Source organism: Pavona decussata, unplaced genomic scaffold (genome assembly GCF_977016875.1).
Source record: "Pavona decussata unplaced genomic scaffold, jaPavDecu1.1 SCAFFOLD_51, whole genome shotgun sequence".
Classification (NCBI taxonomy): Eukaryota; Metazoa; Cnidaria; class Anthozoa; order Scleractinia; family Agariciidae; genus Pavona; species Pavona decussata.
The window spans coordinates 7,138,430-7,160,000 of record NW_028145473.1 but is presented as its reverse complement, the minus strand read 5'-3'; the positions used below and the strand labels follow the sequence as shown (position 1 = coordinate 7,160,000).

At 38.6% G+C, this 21,571-nt stretch overlaps 3 protein-coding genes across 8 annotated transcripts in view; all 3 read left to right on the top strand.

Moving 5' to 3' along the window:
• Positions 1–7,854, top strand: part of LOC146481325 (uncharacterized) — a 30,679-nt gene extending 22,825 nt beyond the window's left edge. The window contains exon 3 of one of the 2 annotated variants that reach the window (XR_014864566.1): positions 6,536–7,854. The gene's annotated coding sequence lies outside the window, so the exon portion shown is untranslated. Of the gene's footprint in view, positions 1–6,209; positions 6,293–6,535 lie in introns of those variants that run through there. The other variant, XM_085108950.1, reaches the window with a different exon arrangement.
• The window catches only part of LOC146481324 (uncharacterized), a 51,070-nt gene that overhangs the window by 5,701 nt on the left and 23,798 nt on the right, over positions 1–21,571 (top strand). The window contains exons 1-4 of one of the 5 annotated variants that reach the window (XM_085108941.1): positions 12,639–12,778; positions 12,981–13,058; positions 15,260–18,278; positions 19,349–21,284. In XM_085108941.1, coding sequence (XP_084965067.1) covers positions 15,303–18,269 — 2,967 coding nt within the window. In that variant the 5' untranslated portion in view covers positions 12,639–12,778; positions 12,981–13,058; positions 15,260–15,302 and the 3' untranslated portion in view covers positions 18,270–18,278; positions 19,349–21,284. Of the gene's footprint in view, positions 1–12,638; positions 12,779–12,980; positions 13,059–15,259; positions 18,279–19,348; positions 21,285–21,571 lie in introns of those variants that run through there. The other 4 variants (XM_085108942.1, XM_085108946.1, XM_085108947.1 and 1 more) reach the window with 4 other exon arrangements.
• On the top strand, positions 2,285–6,348 carry LOC146481326 (uncharacterized). The gene is made up of 2 exons (XM_085108951.1): positions 2,285–5,087; positions 6,210–6,348. The coding sequence occupies exon 1, from the start codon at positions 2,331–2,333 to the stop codon at positions 5,076–5,078; it is 2,748 nt and encodes a 915-aa protein (XP_084965077.1). The 5' UTR covers positions 2,285–2,330; the 3' UTR covers positions 5,079–5,087; positions 6,210–6,348.

Below are 21,571 nucleotides of genomic sequence, written 5' to 3'. Positions count from 1 at the left end.
ACCGGGCCGTTATACGTTTACTCTACGCCATGGGAAGAAAAATAAAGGAAAACGTACGTTTAGTAAAGGGCAACACAAGAGCCTTAGACGGAATCGCTAAAAATCACCCTTTTGAGCTATAAGGATGACGATATACAATAAATGAGGTCATCTTAACGTTGATTTTGAGTTTGGATATGTTAGTTTTAAAACGTCTATCTTTTATCAATTTCACTTAAAACTTCCTATTATTTGCTATCAGTTATTATGCAAGCTAAGTACGTGATTTCAAGGTTAAGGCTTTTGTAAAATCGTGACTTTCACACGTATGTAATAGTTCTACAATTTTGCCGCTAGGAAGTTTTTTTTTTGTAGGCGCCACGTTTCTCACAACGCCCTAGTTTTTTCACTTACCGTTAGCAATAAAGGACGACGCGCAACTCATTTTAGGGAGAGATTGCTAGTGAAGTTACACCGCTATCGTGCTACAATCAGAGGATCCAAGTTACCGCTATTTCTAGTGTATTTCGCTGTCTCTCTGCTGCCTTTTGGTGCGAGTCGTCAACCAAATTCGAAACTACTTGTACGACTAGTATTCCTATTTGTATCTGCTACTGCTACTTCGCTACCTATTGTGAACTTGATCTTTGGACTTGATCTGTCATTAAATGAGTTTGAATCTACTGAGTGGAGCTCGAATCATTTATCATCTCGCACCGCGCTACCCGGTAATTGTTTGAGATTAGAGTAGCAAGCAACCTCTAGAATTTTTACAATTACAGGATATTTTATTTTATTTATTTCACAGCCGGTTTATTGAGTGAGTGAGTGAGTGAGTGAGTGAGTGATTCAATGACTGAGTTTTTAACTTATCTTATCCGTCAGTAGTGCAGTCATTTAGTTAATAGTTTACGGCTTTATTTTTTCTAACTGCTAAGGTAAAATTGTTTCATCTATTTTCTTGGGAAAGTATAATTAATTAGACTAAACATTCAAAGATGAGGACATAGCCGGAACAAACTAACAAGGTGACAACCATACTATTCTAGTTTAGAGGTAGTAGTACTCATATAACAAAATGTCAGAATTAAGTTTATACATGTAGTTGTTTCCCACAGAGGGACACAAACATGGCATCTCCCTACTATTTACTATTTTTCTGTAAAAGGACTAACATTCAAGGACTAGAAAATAACGATTCACTTTCGAGCTGAAAGCAAAACTATTCTAGACCCGAATAGTGGAAGTTATCTTTTAAAAAGTTCAGTATGCAGGTTAACTAGTTACACTCTTGACAATATCGATGTACACTTTAAATAATCTCTTGTATCGCAACTCAGATCTAATAGCAAAATGACATCAGCTTCTTTTCAGGAGATAGAAATTTTCCTTTAAATAGGGAAAACTAAAAGAGTGAAATACGTGTTGTAAACGAAGCCCTTTGTGGTAATATCGCATTAACAGTACTGAGCTGTTTTATGAAAGTCATTACGGAAAAAATCCTAACATGGGGAGAGAAAGGACGTTCTTATACGCATTAATAATTAATCAAGAGAAAACAAGAAATATCAATTCTGTGACCGTGTTTTCGATATGTGGCTAGTTACCATAAAATTTTACCAACTTTAGCCTTGAATTTTTCCAAGAATTTTTGATCATTTGAGAAGCCATATCAAACTGTGTAAAGTGTGTTTATTCAGATATTCAAACAACTTTATGCGCGTTTTTTGTAATTTTTTAAATATTTTTTTAAAAAAAGGTCAGTTAGGGGACCTTTAAGCGATAACCTCGCGGTCGACCTCCTATTCAAATATGTATCGTGTGTCAGGTTTATGTATTTGAATAAAGTATTATTATAACTCGAGGTCGTTTAAAAAAACTCGGCTTTGCCTCGTTTTTTCAACCTACTTCTTAGTGTTTGGATATGTGATGAAACCCACCCTCTCGTGTTTGATTTATACTTCTCAAACTTATTAATAATTCATGAAGAGAAAACAAAGGAAATCACTACCGTGAAGAAGGTGTGGAAATGTGATCTTAATAATCATAAAATTTTGTGAGCTTTTGGTTCGAATTTCTCCAAGAATTATCAATACTTTGAGAAGCTATATTAAACACTGGAAAGACTGTTTCCTCCTATTTTCAAACACCTCAAAGTTGGTTAAAAAACTCGGCTGCCCCTCGTTTTTCCAACCTACTTCTCGGTGTTTGGAAATCGGAGGAAACACTCTTCCTCGTGTTTGATCTATTCCTTCAGAATATCGATTCTCTGAATATTTTTTCCTTTTAGGTACGTCTTTTATGAAACAGAAGCACATTTGAAAGGTCCTGCGATCATCATCTACTCGAAAATGGTGGATAGAAAGTTAGCAGTTCTAGTCTTATACGTGCAAGAACTTAGCATTGCCAAAGAACAGGGGAACAGAGCGGGAGAGGGAAATGCCTATAACAAACTGGGCGTTGTTTATTTCCGTCTGGGGGATTTTCGACAGGCCATAGAGTGTTACACACAATCACTAAATATTATCAAAGAGGTTGGGTACAAGGAATGGGAGGGAAATACTTCTTGCAATCTGGCCGATGCTTATTACTTAGTGAGTGATTTCCAAAAAGCGACAGAATATTACTTGCAATCGCTAAGTCTTGCTAAAGGGCTGGGGGACAGAGATTTGCAGGGAAGAATCTATGGACATCTGGGCCTTACCTATTACAGTGTCGGTGATTTTAAAGAAGCCATAGAATGCCACAAAAAACATCTCAGTATTGTTAAAGAGCTTGGATCCAGGACTGAAGAGGCAATGGCTTATTGCAATCTGGGCGTTGTGCATACCGAACTGGGTAATTTTAAACAAGCCGTAGAATGCCACAAACAACAACTTAGTATTGCTAAAGCAGTAGGTGACAGGGTTGGAGAGGGAAAGGCCTATGGCAATTTGGGCATCGCTTATAGCAGAATGGGAAATTTTAAACAAGCGATAGAGTACCTCAAACAAGATCTTAGTATTGCTAGAGAAGTAGGAGACAGGGCAGGGGAGGGACAAACCTATGGTAATCTGGGCAATGCTTATCTTTATCTGGGTAATTTCAAACAAGCCATAGAGTACCACAAGCAACAACTTAGCATTTCTAAAGAAGTAGGGGACCGTGCTGGTCAGGGGAAAGCCTATTGTAACCTGGGCAACGATTATATGGGTTTGGGTAATTTTAGACAAGCCATAGCGTACCACAGGCAACATCTTACTATTGTTAAAGAAATAGGGTACAAAGCTGGCGAGGGAACAGCCTATGGCAACCTGGGCGGTGCTTATCGCCGCTTGTTTCATTTTGAAAAAGCCATAGAGTACCAGAAAAAACATCTTAGTATTGCTAAAGAGGTTGGGAGCAAGCTTAGGGAGCTAAGGGCCTATAGCGCCCTGCACTGTGTTCATCAAAGCCTGGGGGATTTTGAAAAAGCCTTAGAGTATTCCAAACAATGTCTTTGTCTTGCCCAAGAGATAGGCGAGAGGGCGGCAGAGGGCAAAGCCCATGTATATCTGGGCGAAGCCTATCGTTGTCTGGGTGACTCCAAACATGCCATTGAGTGCCACAAAAAATCCCTTAGTATTGCTAAAGAAGTAGGGGACATGATTTTGGAGGGAGATTCATACTGTTCACTAGGTCATGATTATGAATCAGAGGCTTCTTTATCTGAGGCGCTTGATTGTTATCAATCGAGTATAAGACTCTTTGAGAAAACGAGAACTCTTCTTCAGTCCGAAGATGCATGGAAAATAAGCTTCCGCGATCTCCACCAGTTTGCGTATACCGGGCTATGGAGAACTCTTTTGAAGGATGGGAAGGCTTATGAGGCTTTGAGTGCAGCTGAGCAAGGACGAGCACAGGTTTTGATGGATATGTTGAAGAGACAATATGCTGTTGACTCAAAACCATCCGCGTCTGATGAAACTAACGAAACGATTTCGAAAATGTTAAACAATTTAACTACACAAACAGTTTTCTTAGCACTTAATAAAAGTTCTCATAAAGACACGATCCATTTTTGGGTGCTGAGAAACGACAGAGAGGTTCTTTATAAGGACAAGATGATTGAACATGGAGAGGCCTCCTTCCTAATGGAAGCTACCCTGCAAGCGATTGGCGCAGGTGTTCGTGTCAAATGCGAGAATCGTTCAATGGATGAGCTTAGTGATGAGCCCCAATCGACCAGAGAAGCTGTTGGGGAAATAGACCAGTCATGTACTTCCTCCGTCAATTCATTGCGTCCGCTGTATGATGCTATTATTGGCCCCATTGCAGACTTGCTCCAAGGTGACCAGTTAGTCGTTGTCCCGGATGGTCCATTTTGCTTGGCTCCTTACTCTGCATTGAGTGAATCAATCAGAATTCGCACTTTTCCCTCGCTGACCGCTTTCAGGCTTATCACAAGCGCACCTGACGACTTCCACTGTAAGAGTGGGGCGCTACTCGTTGGAGATCCTTGCTTAGAGGAAATTACCTTCAGGTACGATGAGCCCATTTTGGAGCAGCTACCGTTCGCCAGAAAAGAAGTAGAAGAGATTGGAAAACTTCTAAAGACCACACCTCTCATTGGGAAAGATGCAACTAAAGAAGAGGTACTGAAAAGACTCACAACAGTTGCTTTGGTGCACATTGCCGCACATGGGTGTGCACAATCTGGAGAAATTGTTTTGGCTCCAAATCCTGGTCGCACATCCCAGATCCCTACGAAAAAAGACTACACTTTAACAATGTCAGATGTGCAAGCAGTGTGCCTAAGAGCAAGGCTCATTGTTCTGAGCTGTTGTCACAGTGGCCGGGGAGAGGTTAAGTCTGAGGGTGTGGTCGGGATAGCGCGTTCTTTCTTGTGTGCTGGTGCTCGGTCTGTTCTGGTGTCACTCTGGGCGATTGATGACAAAGCAACCATGGTGTTCATGAAAAGTTTTTACCAACAGCTTGCAGATGGAAAAAGCGCCAGTGTGGCTCTTCACCAGGCTATGAAATCTCTTCGATTGTCAGAAGAATTCAAAGCCGTAAGGTACTGGGCTCCATTTGTGCTGATTGGTGATGACGTCACGCTTGAATTTGAAGAACAGAAATAGAAGTAGATGGTAAGCGTTGCTTGCGTGAAAATGTTTTTTCTTTGTTAAATAACGTAACTTTGAAAATTTCTCAATGCCTCTCCATAAAGTGGTTTAAAATCTGTCTTAAAATTAATTGCTACCCGAGTTTTTTTTTTAAAGGGGTGAAATTTAATAGTAACTTCTAATAGACGGTGTTGTCGAAGAAAGACCATTGCCGCTATGTATACGTACACTACTTGGTAAAAGGAACGAAGAAACTATTCTTTGAAAGATTTGGTTCTGTTGCTTTCAAAGTGCTTAGAACTGTTATGATCATTGTTTTCCACAGTACTGATATTTACTCCCTTTAGTCCCTACGTCCTAAGATATCCTGCGAGGTAGGCGCCAGAGAAGAGAGTAGTGGAATCGAACGCGCGCGCAAAGTATCTGTGACAAGATCGGAGCGCGAAGGGAGGAAGAGGGTAAACACGTTCTTTTTTGTCTCCTATTCGCTCCCCTTGTATCTAGCGCGAGTTCGAGTCTCTTCTCTCATTTTTTTCGCGCCTACCACTAAAGCTAGAATCCAAACTCTGTAGGTCAAAAATCAACCAAATGTTGCATTGTTACACTGCTGCTATGTAATTATTTTGTACGGCCAATTTCATAAAAAACGCTTTCAATTTTTGAGCGTTGCGTTAATTCAATAGGTCCTCAATGGTGTCTTTTAAGTCTTTTCGGTAGAATTTTTTTCCAGGTGTTCAGATTGATGGGAATGATCATAAAAAACTGAACAAATCGCCCAAGGAAAAGGTTTTTAAAAGGAAAAGAAAGGTGGTCTCACAATATTATTTTCACTCGTTCATCATCTCTTCACAAGCTAAGCGAATAAAAAGGTTGAAGGTTTATTTGGGAGTCGTGGTATCTATGCTTGGAGGAAGTGCAAGATTTAAATGTTAACTACGTTATGAACTTCACGGTTCGCTTGTCTTTTTCTATTTCATTTTTATGGTTTTGTTCTTGCTATGTTTTTCTCTATCTGTCAATCAAAACTCAGGTATGCAAATTTAACTCAGGGAACTTGTCAATTTAAAGTCTTTAAGAAAGTTATTGAAATTAAGTATTTACTGTAAACATTGAAATCATAACATTCCTGGTTCTTTTGTTCGGCAGATGACGCGACGTCAAGACAAGAGAGGATACTGGACGGAATATGACGCGTACATGATGAGTATTTTGGTTTACTTCAATTATCAGGACTATTAGTTTACATGGTTAGATCCAGCAGATGCGAAAAACTGAATGTCGATGAACGCTTTGATCAAGAAACAAAAATTGAACAATGTAAACCATTGGACCATGCATCTAGTGCCGTTTCAGTTTCCTACTAATGTGTGGAGAAAAAAGACAGTAATGTGCTTGTTTTTGTGCAAATTTCTTATATCTTTAATTTTATGAATTAAATTGCTGTAACTTTGCTATTTTAGTATCAGGAAGAGAAGCTAGAAATTGTCCGTCTTCTCTCAATAGTATTCTAACTGAAGTACCAGCATTGTAGATATATTTACACACATTTTGAGTCCGTTGCCTAGTTTCGAAAGAATAGTGAGAACTTTAGTTTTATTGAAATGGTAATATAGAAATGACAAGTTATGTTAATTAAGGCAATAAGACGGCGTATTTACACATTTTGGAAAAAAAGTCTTGAAATACCTATTATAAAGAAGCTCACAAGTGATATTTGTAGATGTTTCAAAGCAAAGTAAGGTGGAAAACCTGTTTTCCTTCAGTCTTCCTTGGAATGTGCCATTCTTTTTACTGAAGAAACTAAGACGCAAAGACAGAGATGCCTCTGATTTTAAGTTAGTTGAGTTTCGTGAAAACTCAAAACAAGCTATGAACACCAAGAACTTGGTAAAAAATTTTGAAATTCAGCTGTAAACTTGCAATAGAAATCTGCGATGCCGATCTTAACTAAGCAGAAGTGACATCCCTTTTGAGGAGTTGTCTTAGACTAATAGCAAAACAAAGCGACCGGTTGACAAACTCGCAATGTGATTGGCCAAGCGACTGCGTTCAAATTTTGGTAGATTTGTCTCGGTGCTCGTGCAATAAGAATACATGCAGTCGCCAACTAACTAGTAAGGAATAACCCATTGTACAGATTTTGCATTTGTTGAACAAGCTTTGAATAGATCGGTCACCTTGTTATGCTTACAATCAGACAGCTCGCTCTTGGCTTCTATCTGCTTAGTGCGGTGACTAATTAAGCTAATAGATAACTGAATAGTCTAAGCACAAGAATTTTGTAATCCTTAGTTTAGAACGGACCGGCTGGGATTCCTTTCTCAAAACTCCTAAAGACTGAGTCGGGTCTTAAGAGAACTTTTCAAATGCGCTTTCTGCATGGCCATCGTTGGTAGTTTTTTTAGTGCAAATTATCCCAGTGTGCTTCTTGATAATACAAAGTTGTCAACGTTTTATCTTACAAAATCATTAAACATAGTTTTCCTGATAAACAAAAATTGTACTCGTAAATAAGCTTTTCGGGCCCGAAATGTTTTCAGGAAATTTTGAGAAAAGCACGCAGAGGCCCAGTTAATTGAAGTCGATTAACTCAAATCTGTGTTTAGTGTTGAGGTAGGCTTTTGCTTCCTTTGTGCAAAAGCATTTTGTTTGTTTGTCTGTTGGTTTATTAAATCGCAAAGTTAAAATTAACTTTTCAGTAGAAACAAGCAAGCAACTCAGAAGACAAGCAAACAAACAAGTAAGGGGTTGTTTACATGGAACCATCACGACTTTCACACGTGTACGAGTTCATGCCTTTGTATTTGTTTTCTTGAAACCAGCTAAAATCTCACTTCGCGAATTGCGATTCTCCTTCGGAACGGAAACTAATTCCAGTGTCATGTAGGGTCATGGCTGTTCCTTTCAAACTTTGTTTTGTGTCTCAGGACTAGTGACGGGACTGGTAAAACTGGTTTGATGTAGACGCGGCATGAAGCCAATTCATCTCTACTGAACCAGAATGAAGTCGAGCCGGCACCATGACAACACCCCCTCAATAGAGCAATCATGTAACTTAATATGTAAACATTTGTAATAAAGTATTTAAATTTATTGAACAATAATGGTGTTAGAAAATGAAATATCGCCCATTGTTGATTTTTGAGTTGAATAACTCTCGTGCACAGAGTTATGTTCAGGCTTACAGTCACTTTACGCACGCGTGACGAGTTTTTTCCAAGAATGAAATGAACCATTCCTTCAGTTCTGTAATGTCCGGCATTTAAGTGGAATCTTGACAAATCTTTAAAAAAAAAAGCGCTTTAACTGAACAAAAAAATTGAAATGCTTAATGCTGTAATGTAAAGAAAAATTCATAGCTATATACCGTCAATAAAACAAAGTGATTTATACAGGAACTCTGAAATCTCGCCGGCGGTGTTCGAAACTGACATATTAATTTTAAATATCCGTTCAAATGTCAAAAAAAGCTGGTCACGCATCACGTAGATTAACTGTACATATAAGACTCACAGTTATTTCTTGGGGACCGAGGAGAATAAGCAAGGAAACGCGTCCTTGAAGCTCTCGTAAGTAGCGCGGAGCTCAGCGCCGAAGACCTCGTGTTGATGAAACCTAAAACTATGGCACACTAAACTGAATTTTGAAGACCAAGTGACAGTTTGAAGGGATGGAGAAACACATTTGAATCGTGAATTAGAGTTACACATATGTTGTTGAATATTCAAAGACAAGCCACTAAAAAAAATTAGAATTGAATTAAGTGCTAAAGAGAATGGTGTTTCAACCTCTCCGAATCATTTTTCAAATTCAAACCATGTATAAAAGGTAGCATTTGCATGGTGCTATCTCAAAAAGATGGGAATGTTTATATACAAAAGTGATATGATACTTCGAAATGAGAAACATCTCATCATTCCACACGTATATTTTTAAATTGCATAAACGTATGTCAATTTTTATACATTTGACTTGAACTAATAATAATCTCAGAGAAATTGAGACGTCCTTTTTATTCTTAATGACTTATTCGAATTTGTTAAGTTCCATGCTGATTTAAATAGAATACAACAAGATTAATTAATGAGGTTTTGAGGCCCCTCTAGAGGTTGCTATCAATACTTTGTTGACCTTATCCTTTTCCGACCCCCCCCCCCCCCCCACCCCCCAATTAATGACGAATGCTCGATATGTTGACGATACGAAAAGGTTTATCATACCCTCAGTTGCTCTTTAATTTATGTTTGCAATATGGAGAAAGGACCACACATTCAACTTCACCATCTACTTCACATACAGGTTTAAGCATTCAAGGTGGCCAGCAAACGAAGGATCTTTTTAATCGATGACCATAAAAACTGATACATTCTTGTAGGCATGAGGGTAAGAATATGAATGGTGATTACAAGCGAGCACCACTGGGAACTAGCTTTGAGGACAGTGTGACACACGCGTGCCGTCATCCCGAAGGCACTGGAAACGAGCATTGTCCAAAACGGTCGCCATCTTGATTAATCCGTTGGGGAGCGAGTACTACAGTTTGTTAACGATAGTAAACAGTACCACTGAGTAGCATCAACTCAAAATTTACCAATAGGCTAGCATAATTCATTGCTTGATGATTACGGAAACGTTTGTCTCTTTTGCAAGGATCAAAAGTTGATCATGGCACTAATGAAGACCGTATTCCGCTTACAAATCCAAGGGCATAACTTCACATTACAGCTGTTTACATGTTATGAGCATTAGATTCAAATTAGTAAGGAACCCAGAAAAAGGAACAATAGTTCCATGTGGATTACGTTTTCAGGTAAGATACACAAAACTAAATTTATAATTATTGAGTGAAAAGTTGAGCATTTTGAACTTTAACATGCCCCCTTCCCGGCATACCCCAGGTATTGACCGAGTACTGTGACCCGGGAGTGGGGAATTTCATCGGGGTGAAGAATTTGAACCCCATTTTTCTTTTGTTCTCGCGGAATTTGCGCGTAGGTTTTAAATGTTGATGGGGGTTGTAATAATTTTTAAGGACAGAGTTTCGGTGTTTAGGACAAATGGCTCTCTCAAAGCGGCTTCAGAGTAGTTTTTGAAGGTGTCATTAATATATCACAGTTTGCAAAGTACGATACTAATTCACTGAAGCTAAAACTGTGTCCGTAAAGAAGAGGCCTTAGACCATTTAAGGGTAAGGCATTTGAACGGCTTTTTGGCCGCAGGATCGCTTAGTTAGGTTGGAACAGATTTGTCACAGTCTCATGATATAAAGTACATAAAGTCTTGAGAAATAGCTAAGGGAAAAGGAAAGTTTAGTGCCATGCTTACACTCAAAAGATCACCCAGTCCCTTGCATTGAATAAGTTCATAAGCCAAATATCTGGGATAGGTGTTCTCTTCTAAAGCTTCAAATCTCTGAATCACATTGTGGTCGATTCCGTTAAAACTTAAGCGGGACATTGCTGACTTCATTTAACAAAAGGATCGCGCGCTACTGCTATATTTTGAGGAACTAGAAAAAAAGTTATAACTACGAAATACAATATTTGTGTTCAAGCAGTTTCAGTATGAGAAGTGCCTAAGTTAAAGGATTGTATTTCCTAGGGGTTTCCCATCATCTCTTTGTGATCACATACAGATTTTTTTTTGCAATGTCAAGACTCGATGAAAGTTATTTGTTTCCAAGGGAATAAAAAAGTTAAAAATAGACCTCGAAACGTTCGATCATATCACAATACCGTCAGTACACAAAGTTAACCTCCCTCGTGTATCATTTCTGAAAACTTGAACACAAAACGGCAGCTTTTCCCGTCTCCAAACTGAATACTACGAGTCGATAATTAAACAACGTGCATCGTTTAACGTTATGAATCTAATTATGATAATTTGCTTCGTGTGATGTATTACGTACGTTCCAGGTCCCAGTCCTTGGAAAAAATGATTGAGCTAGAGTGTCCCTCGATTAGGTATTAATCCACGATTACGTTCCTTATTCCCTGTAAGCCTAATCATGACATGGGATAAAAAGAGGTTTGTGGCCACCACAAAGCTCTTAAAACGGCTCACAGGATTGGCTGATAAAATACAATAGCGGAGCATTGAACAAGCAATAGAATGAATAGAGCGTAGCTTAGAAATAATAGAGCTGCATAATAAAAAGGTCCAACGACATTTAAGTCTGGATTTTTTCCTCGATTAATAGCTATCTCTCGATGAAATTTAGAAGAAGCCAGTCAGACTGCATGGCTTTCGACTGCAATCGCGCGGGAAAAGACAAAATTAAAAATAATAAAAGCGCGGGAAAATAACGCGGCTTCCACGAACACCACGACACGATTCATATTTTTCCATTCTGACGGGAAGAAATGCGTCACAAATTTTATCAATTAAATGTCGATATTTGTGGTTTTTGTTTAGAATAAACTTACATCAACAATAAGACTAGAATGCTTCCGAGACCCTTTCTATTATCAGGCGCCAGAATGTAATGAAGTTTTTGTCGTCGTATACGCTGTCATACGTTTAATATCAGTTAATTTCTTACTACAATTGATTACGTATTTAATCGTTTGTATTAGTTTTTCCATTTCGTTTTGGTTATTTTTCTTGGAAAATGTTGCACATACCTAATGTAATACTCAGAAATTCGAAGTAAACTGAATGAAGCTTGTCATATGTATGCATGATCAATGAAATGAAAATAATATATCATTCACTTCAACTTAATGTTGACTCGGTGAAATATAAATAAAAGCTGACAATTGAATTGGTAAGTTGATTGAAAATAAATATAAATAAAATACGGTAAGAAAATGAAAATTTTCTTTCACTTTCATCAAATAAAATGGTCTTCTCTTGGAAATCGATTTTTCAAATATCCCAGGCGATCTTTCCTTCTTCTTCCATCTAATTGAATCTTGATCCAGAAATCCTTATTCAAGCACAAAATCTCAAGTTTAGTTTTGTCCATTCTGGGTTCTGTAACTTTGGCGCTATCTGAAACACGTGATTACTTTTTCAGTGTGAATAAATGGCGATAAAAGGCTGGAAATTTCGATGGTATTTACATAGCGGCGACATATATGGATACAGAGATGTATAACCAAGCGTTTTGTGGGCTTGATAATAACTATAGTTCTTTGTGCCAGTGAATAATTTGTTCTGGCAGAGGATCAAGGATCTGTCGAAAAACGAAACACTTGAAAACGAAGACCTTAGAGCCCAAAACTGGAAAATGAAACTTTCGATAATCGTAATTTTTTAAAACGAAGTTCCTTGAAATTCGAAAACGAAGAATCCCAAATACAAGAGCTTGAAAATGAAATCAGAGCTCGTTTGTCCAGCTTGTTGTAAGTTGTTTAGCAGTGTATATATCTTTGCTACTGTTTCTTTCACGTTTAGCAATGGAAACATTCATTAAATGAAATTTTAACTATTTTAATGCAGCTGGGAAACGGTCAAAATTTAGGATCGGTTACTCATTTGACATTTTCATTATTGTTTAGGAATCGCGTGACAATCATCGAGCTGAAAATAACAACAGCTTCCGGTGTCAAAATATTTAAACACGCTTCCTCAGCACAATCTTCCACAATCTTTGCCTCGGTCTTTAGTGGCCACAGTTTTGGTTCAAAGAAATCTTTGATGCAAGTGGCTTGCAATAAGCTGACAATCAACACTCGGTCTGAGATTTATGCCACTCCTGATAGCAATTGAAGGTAAATATTGTACTGAAGTGACCACATTTCTTACATATGGCATAAACACAGATACAAATATCACTAAAGTATCGATCTGTCTTTACCCGACCCTTATAGTTGGTACTATGCATCAGTCGTAATAATTTGCTTATCTGCACGTTATGAGATAATTATATTGAAATCAGATAACTTGATAATTGTTTGTCTCGAAATTTCTTAGCTCCAGAATGATCATTTCTGTGAAGCTTGATTGACCTGAAGAGAAATCCCCAAGAAGGATCAATTTGGAACAGCAGTGGTAAGTCATTACCTTTGTGACATATGATACTCAGAGCCTGAACGGTTTAACACTAACTGCCACCCAGTGATTCCTTTCGGTGTCAAATCTGTTCGGAATGACATTAAGCCTGCAAGAAGAGACGCCTTCTTTGGCTTTTGTTTCATAAATTCTCATCAGTTCATGTTAAAGTGTGAAGAAATAGCGTTTTCTCTGATAAAAGGTCACCTCAAACACTCGCGACGCTGAAAAACTAATCCTGTTTGCTTTCTGAGCGGCTTATATATCCCGTGAAAGTGATCAAAAAGGCCGGCTAGCATAACAGCGGTTCGTAAAGAGAGCAGACGCTTTTCCAGTTTTGTTTCATAAATTCTGATCAATCCAGATTAAATTGTGAACAACTAATGTTTTCTTCAGTAAAAGGTCACCTCAAACTCTCGCATTGCTGAAAAACTAATCGCGTTTTTTGCGAAGGGGCAAATACACCGTTAAAAGTATGCAAAAATGCCTGCTAGTATCATTCAGAATGTAAACAGCAGCTTCCAGGTATTTTCGAGGAACCAATTCCCCTTCCTAAACATTTCGGGAATAAAAATTTTCCGCTAAAGAATCCAAACAGATTAATCAGTGTTAGCTTACACAAATATGTCTTTTAAAAGGCCATAAAATGATGTGGCGATGAACGAACCAGCAATTTAACTTTTTGTGGTTTTATTTTCCCGTTGGGTGCCGTGTTGAATGAATGGTAGCCTAAACTCTTACTCTAACATTTCTTCCTTTGGTATTGAAAATTTATAACCGGCGCCCTTTATACTAGCAACTCAGTTCTTAGTTTGTGAGACAACCTAGTTTGAAAAACTAGTTAAACCTAACGAATAGACAGGACATTTATTTAGCATTGAACTTAATGGTTAAGGATAGTTTTTACTTAGATCGATATTAAAAATGCTTTCTTGCCAGTGATGGAACATTTTGGGGTACGGCTTGACAAGACATGTATTGAGTAGGTAGTGAACTTAATCGTAAAAGATATTTATGAAATAGAATCGATATTAAGAATACTTTCTTGCCAGTGATGAGGGTTTTCTGGGTAAACTTTTTAGTGTACTCATATAAGTTATGTATTCATCTGTTAAAAGAGACAACATTCTTAATTAATTCATGCCTGAAGTATTTTAGAACTTAATCAATCTTCATTCTCAATTCTAATAACTAAAAACCCGCCTGGACTCGATTAAGTTGCTTCCAATCTATAATAGTTTCGTTTCAAAACGACCATTTCTGCAAGTTATCGTCGCTCGTTCACTACGCAAATCAGTACTTCAAACGGCTTTCGTTATCATTAACCGAAGTCCATCAAAATATCTTCATTAGTTCGGTTTAACTGTATTTTGTGATACTGAGCATGCGTGTTCTGTGATGATCATGTGCTTTTATTTTGCCAGCCGGTAAAACGCGTTTATGAGACATTTTTTTTTTCGTATAAACTTGAAAGCAGATGATTGCTTGCCTTTGCCGGATGTTTCTATCTCTAGGTGTCCCCACAGTCAAGTTGTGTAATTGAATGTCGTGCACAGGATTACCCAACTAATTATCTCGTTGTGAATATCGGACATTCGAAAGGCATCACCCGCCTCAGAATTCAGATCAGCGAAATGTCACCGAAAAGTTTTAAAGCACTAAAATGTGAAAATATGTCGTTTTTTAAGACAGAATAAGAACAACTTGCATTTTTAAAAAGCCAACAGCAGGTCGGTAAATGCCCGGAATTAGTTTCCGTTATCTACCATTTTCAGCAATTTTAATTTTCAGTAAAATTATTTATCAGAACAAACTCTGTTGGATTACAAACATTTGCTTTTATAGACCATGAATCCATCTGAGAATACAAATTTTCTTTATTAGATTCCCTTGAATAATGAGAGGAAACATTTTATGTATGGTCCCGAGGGAAACAGCTAGGTTTGATTTCCCGAGAGTCCTGATGTTTCCCGAGACGAAGTCAAGGGAAACATCAGGACTCGAGGAAAACAAAACTAACTAGTTTCCCGAGGAACCATACTTTCAGTGCTTTGTTATATATTTAGACTTTCCCTTTAACAATCACAGCTAAACAAACAAACATACAAACAATTGAGAGGGCAACAACTGCCGAATTGTATCCCGGTCGGGATACATTTTCCTTCAGAATATCGATTCTCTCAAATTTTGTTTCCTTCTAGGTTTGTCTTTTGTGTAACTCCTGCGATCATCATTTACACGAAAATGGTGGATAGAAAGTTAGCAGTTCTAGTGTTTCACGTGCAAGCACTTAGCATTGCTAAGGAACAGGCGAACAGAGCAGGGGAGGGACGAGCCTATGCCAATCTTGGCGTAGCTTATTACAAATTGGGCGATTTTCAACAGGCCATAGAGTGTTACACGCAATCACTGAGTATTTGCAAAAAGTTTGGGTACGGGGAAGTGGAGGGAACTGTCTCTTTCCATCTGGCCAATCTTTATCACTTTGTAGGAGATTTCCAAAAAGCGATAGAGTATTACTTGCAATCACTTAGTTTTGCCAAAGGGGTGGGGAACAGAACGTTGCAGGGAATAATCTATGAAAATATGGGCCTTACCTATTATAATCTGGGTGATTTTAAACAGGCCATAGAATGCCACAAAAAAGATGTTGGTATTACCAAAGCACTGGGTGTCAGGGCTAAAGAGGGAAGATCCTATGGTAATCTGGGCAATGCTTTTTACAGTCTGGGTGATTTGAAACAAGCCACAGAGTGCCACAAACAAGATCTTAGTGTTTCTAAAAAGCTGGGGGACAGGGCAGGAGAGGGAAGAGCCTACACCAATCTGGGCTGTGCTTTTTACAGTCTTGGTGATTTTAAACAAGCCCTAGAGTGCCACACACTAGTCCTAAGCATTGTTAAACAACTGGGAAACAGGGCTCAAGAGGGAATAGCTTATGGCAATCTGGGCGTTGTGCAAAGCAAACTGGGTAATTTTAAACAAGCCATAGAGTGTCACATGCAACAATTAAGTATTGCCAAAGAAGTAAAGGACAAGGCTGGAGAGGGAAAGGCCTATGGCAATTTGGGCATTGCTTGTAGAGGAATGGGTAGATTTAAACAATCCATAGAGTACCTCGAAAAAGATCTTAACATTGCTAAAGAATTAGGGGACAGGGCGGGAGAGGGACAAACCTATGGTAATCTAGGCAATGCTTATTGCCATCTGGGTAATTTGAAAAAAGCCATAGAGTGCCACAAACAACAACATAGTATTGCTAAAGAAGTAGGGGACCTTGCTAGTGAGGGAATAGCCTATTGTAACCTGGGCAGTGTTTATTATGGTTTGGGTAATTTTAGACAAGCCATAGCGTACCACAAGCAACATCTTACTATTGTTAAAGAAATAGGGGACAAGGCTGGGGAGGGAATAGCGTATGGCAACCTGGGAAATGCTTATTGTGGTTTGCGTCATTTCAAAGAAGCCATAGAGTACCAGAAACAACATCTTTGCATCGCCAAAGAAGTTGGGAGCAAGGTTGGGGAGTTAGAAGCCTATGGCAGGCTAGGCCATGCTTTTCAAGACCTCGGGGATTTTGAAAAAGCCTTAGAGTATTACAACCAATGTCTTAGCACTAGCAAAGAGATAGGTGACAGAGCGGGAGAGGGAACAGCCCAAGAACTTCTGGGTGATGCCTTTCACAGCCTGGGTAATTTTAAGCAAGCAATTGAGAACCACGAAAATTCTCTTAGTATTGCTAAAGAAGTAGGGGACATTGTAAGAGAGGGATATGCATATTGTTCGCTAGGTCTTGATTATGAATCGTCGGCTTCCTTTGCTGAGGCACTTGATTGTTATCAGTCGAGTATAAGACTCTTGGAGAAAACAAGAGCTCTTCTTCAGTCCGAAGATGCATGGAAAATAAGCTTTCGCCATCTCCACCAGGATGCGTACACTGGTCTGTGGAGAATTCTTTTGAGGAATGGAGAGACTGGTGAAGCTTTGTGTGCTGCTGAGCAGGGACGAGCACAAGCATTAAAGGATATTTTAGAAAGAGAGTATGGTGTGGATCCATTATCGTCCGCGTCTAATGAACCTAAGGAAACGATTTCTTATATGCTTAACAATATCTCGACGCCTATAGTTTTTGTAGCACTTGATCATATGGGCGTCTTAATCAGTTTTTGGGTACTACGAAAAGGCAAAGAGATTGCCAGCAAACTATTAGAAATTGAACATGGAGATGCCAAGTTGTTATTAGAAAGCACTTTAAAAGAGATTGGAGCCGGCGTTCGCGTCAAATGCGAGAATCGCACAATGGATGAGATCAGTGATGGACCACAATCGACCGGAGAAGTTCTTGAGGAGATAGAAGAGTCATCGACCTCCTCTATCAACTCCTTGCGCCCATTATATGATGTAATTATTGGCCCCATTGAAGATTTGCTGCAAGGTGACAAGTTAATCATTGTACCAGATGGTCAATTTTGCTTGGCTCCTTATTCTGCACTGAGTGAAACAATCAGAATTCGCACTGTTCCGTCGCTGACCGCTTTAAAGCTGATCGCAGGCGCACCTGACGACTTTCACAGTAAGAATGGCGCTCTACTCGTGGGAGATCCTTGTTTAGATGAAGTTCCCATGAATTTATCACAGTTGCCTTACGCCAAAAAGGAAGTCGAGATGATTGGAAAACTTCTGAGGACGACACCTCTCACAGGCAGAGATGCAACTAAAGACGAAGTGCTGAAGAGACTCAAGTCAGTTGCTTTGGTACACATTGCCGCACATGGATGTGCGCAAACTGGAGAAATTGTTTTGGCCTTAGATCCTGGTCGCAAATCCCAGCCTCTCAGAAGACAAGACTTCATTTTAACAATGTCAGATGTGCAAGCAGTTTGCCTGAGAGCAAGGCTCGTTGTCCTGAGCTGTTGTCACAGTGGCCAGGGAGAGGTGAAGTCTGAGGGTGTGGTCGGGATAGCGCGTTCTTTCCTGTGTGCTGGTGCTCGGTCTGTTCTGGTGTCACTGTGGGCGATTGATGACGAGGCAACCATGGTGTTCATGGAAAGTTTCTATCAACACCTTGCAGATGGAAAAAGCGCCAGTGTGGCTCTTCACCAGGCTATGAAATCTCTTCGTGTGTCAGAAGAATTCAGTGCCATGAAGTACTGGGCTCCATTTGTGCTGATTGGTGATGACGTTACGCTGGAATTTGGAGCAGAAAAATAAAACTTTATGGTAAGCGTTGTTTACGAAAAAAAAAAGTTTTTGTCGAACAAATGTTTTTTTCCTTAATATTTGACGTAACTAAAGACATTGCTCAATACTTCTCCATGAAGAGATTTTGAAATTAATTGTTTCCCGAGCTGTTTAGTAATACTTTTTAAAGGAGCTTTACCTTCGCTTCTTGGTGAAGGGAAGGCGAAAAATATTCATTGGCAGAGTCAGATGTTAAAGATATTTTACATACTTACTGCTGTAATGCCGAACTTCGCGGATTTTCAATTGTACTACCTCCTAGGTTATCCTGCGTGGCAGGAGCTAGAGAAGAGAGTAATGGAATCGAACGCCCGCTCGAAGTGCGTGTGACAAACTCGGAGCGCGAAGGAAGGGAGAAGGAATACACGTCCTTTTCCCTCTTCTACTTACTCTACTCGCATCGTGTGCGCGTTCGAGTCTCTTCTTCTCTCATTTTTTCTAGCGCCTACCACTAAGGCTAGAATCCGAACTCTGAAGGTCAAAAATCAACCAAATGTTGCATTGTTACACTACTGCTATGCAAGTATTATGTTCGGGCAGTCTCAAGAAAAATACTTTCAATCTTTGAGCGTTGCGTTAATTTAATAAGACCGCATTGGCGTCTTTTAAGTCCTTTCGGTCAGTTCCTTTCAGGTTTAAGATTGATGGGAATGATCATCAAAAGAACTAAACAAATCGCCCAAAAAAAATATTTTTAAGAGGAAAAGAAAGGTGGTCTCACAATATTGTTTTCACTCGTTCATCGTCTTTTCTTGACGCTCCACAAGCTAAGCGAGTGAAAAGGCTAAGGTTTATTTGGGTATCGTGGTACTTATGTTTGGAGGAAGTGCAAGATTCAAATCTTAGCTATGTTTTGAACTTTACGGTTGCTTGTCTTTTTCTATTTCATCTTTATGGTGTTGTTTTTTTCTTTATCTGTCAATCAAAATGTAGGTAAACAAACTTAACTAAGGAAACTTGTCGATTTAAAGTCTTTTAGAAGGTTATTGAAATTAAGTATTTACTGTAAACATTGAAATCATAATATTCCTAGTTCTTTTGTTCGGCAGATGCTGCGACGTCAAGGCAAGAGAGGATACTGGACGGAATATGACGCGTACATTATGAATATTTAGGTTTACTTCAATTATCACGACTATTAGTTTACATCGTTAGATCCAGCAGATGCGAAAAACTGAATGTCGATGAACGCTTTGATCAAGAAACAAAAATTGAACGATGTAAACCACTGGACCATGCATCTAGTGCCGTTTCAGTTTCCTACTAATGTGTGGAGAAAAAAGACAGTAATGTGCTTGTTTTTGTGCATGTTTCTTACATCTTTAATTTTATGAATTAATTTGCTGTAACTTTGCTATTTTAGTATCATGATGAGAAGGCTGGAAATTATCCGTCTTCTCTCAATAGTATTGTAACTGAAATACCAGCATTGTAGATATATTTACACACATTTTGAGTCCGTTGCCTAGTTTCGAAAGAATAGTGAGAACTTTAGTTTTATTGAAATGGTAATATAGAAATGACAAGTTATGTTAATTCAGGCAATAAGACGGCGTATTTACCCATTTTGGGAAAAAAATGTCTTGAAATACATATTATAAAGAAGCTCACAAATGATATTTGTAGATTTTTCAAAGCAAAGTAAGGTGGAAAATCTGTTTTCCTTCAGTCTTCCATGGAATGTGCCATTCTTTTTACTGAAGAAACTAAGTCGCAAAGACAGAGGTGCCTCTGATTTTAAGTAATTTGAGTTTCATGGTTGTGAAAACTCAAAACAACCCATGAACACTTTGAACTTGGTAAAAAATTTCGAAATTCAGATGTAAACTTGTAATAGAAATCTGCGATGCCGATCTTAACTAAGCAGAAGTGACATTCCTTTTGAGGAGTTGTCTTAGATTAACAGCAAAACAAAGCGACCGGTTAACAAACTCGCAATGTGATTGGCCAAGCGACTGCGTTCAAATTTGGTAGATTTCTCTGGGTGCTCGTGCAAGGAAAATTGATAAAGTCGCCAACTAACTAGTAAGGAATAACCCATTGTACAGATTATGCTGTTGTTGAATAGATCGGTCACCATGTTACGTTTACAATCAGACAGCTCTACCTGCTTAGTGCAATGTAAATGATCATGAATAAGCTAGTAGATAACTGAATAGTCTAAGGGCAAGATTTATGTAATCCTTAGTTTACAACGGACCGGGATCCGTTTCTCAAAACTCCTTAAGACTGAGTCGGGTTTCAGGAGCACTTTTGAAATGCACTTTCTGTCGATCATTGGTATCTTTTTTGGGTGAAAATTAGCACAATGTGTTTCTTGTTATTGTAAAGGTTTCAACGTTTTATCTTACAAAATTATTAAACATAGTTTTCCTGATAAACAAGAATTGTACTCGTAAATTAGCTTTTCGGGCCCGAAATGGTTTCAGGAAGTTTTGAGAATAGCACGCCAAGGCCGGCCAGTTGTTTGAATTCGATTAACTCAAATCTGTGTGTTTAGTTTGAGGTAGGCTTTTGCTCCCTTTGTGCAAAAGCATTTTGTTTGTTTGTCTATTTGTTTATTAAATCGCAAAGTTAACTTTTCAGTAGGAACAAGCAAGCAACTCAGCAGACAAGCAAACAAACAAGTAAGGGGGTGTTTACATGGAACCGTCACGATTTCACACGTGTACGAGTTCATGCCGGTTCCCTTTTGTGCCTTTGTTTTCGTGAAACCAACTAAAATCTCACATCGCGAATTGCGATTCTCCTTCGCAACGGAAACTTATTCCAGTGTCATGTAGTGTCATGGCTGTTCCTTTCAAACTTTGTTTTGTGTCTCAGGACTAGTTACAGGACTTACTAGTAAAACTGGTTTGATGTAGACGCGTGCCGGCACCATGACAACACCCCCTCAATAGAGCAATCATGTAACTTAATATGTATACGTACATTTGTAATAAAGTATTTAAATTTATTGAACAATGTTGACGTAAGAAAATGAAATATTAACGGCTGTTGATTTTTGAGTTGAATAACTCTCGGGCACCGGGTTATGTTCAGGCGTACAATCAGTTTATGCAGGAATGACGAGTTTTTCCAAGAATGAAATGAACCATTCCTTCAGTTCTGTAATGTCCGGAATTTGAGTGCAATCTTGAGAAATCTTTCAAAAAAAAAAAAAAAAACCGCACTAACTAAAAAAAAAAAAATTAAATATATGATGCTGTAATGTAAAGAAAAATTCATAGTTATATACCGTCAATAAAACAAAGTGATTTATACAGGAACTC

Bases quoted from the DNA above. Each gene is read 5' to 3' on its own strand.
- LOC146481326 (XM_085108951.1), top strand. From the start codon at position 2,331: ATGGTGGATAGAAAGTTAGCAGTTCTAGTCTTATACGTGCAAGAACTT.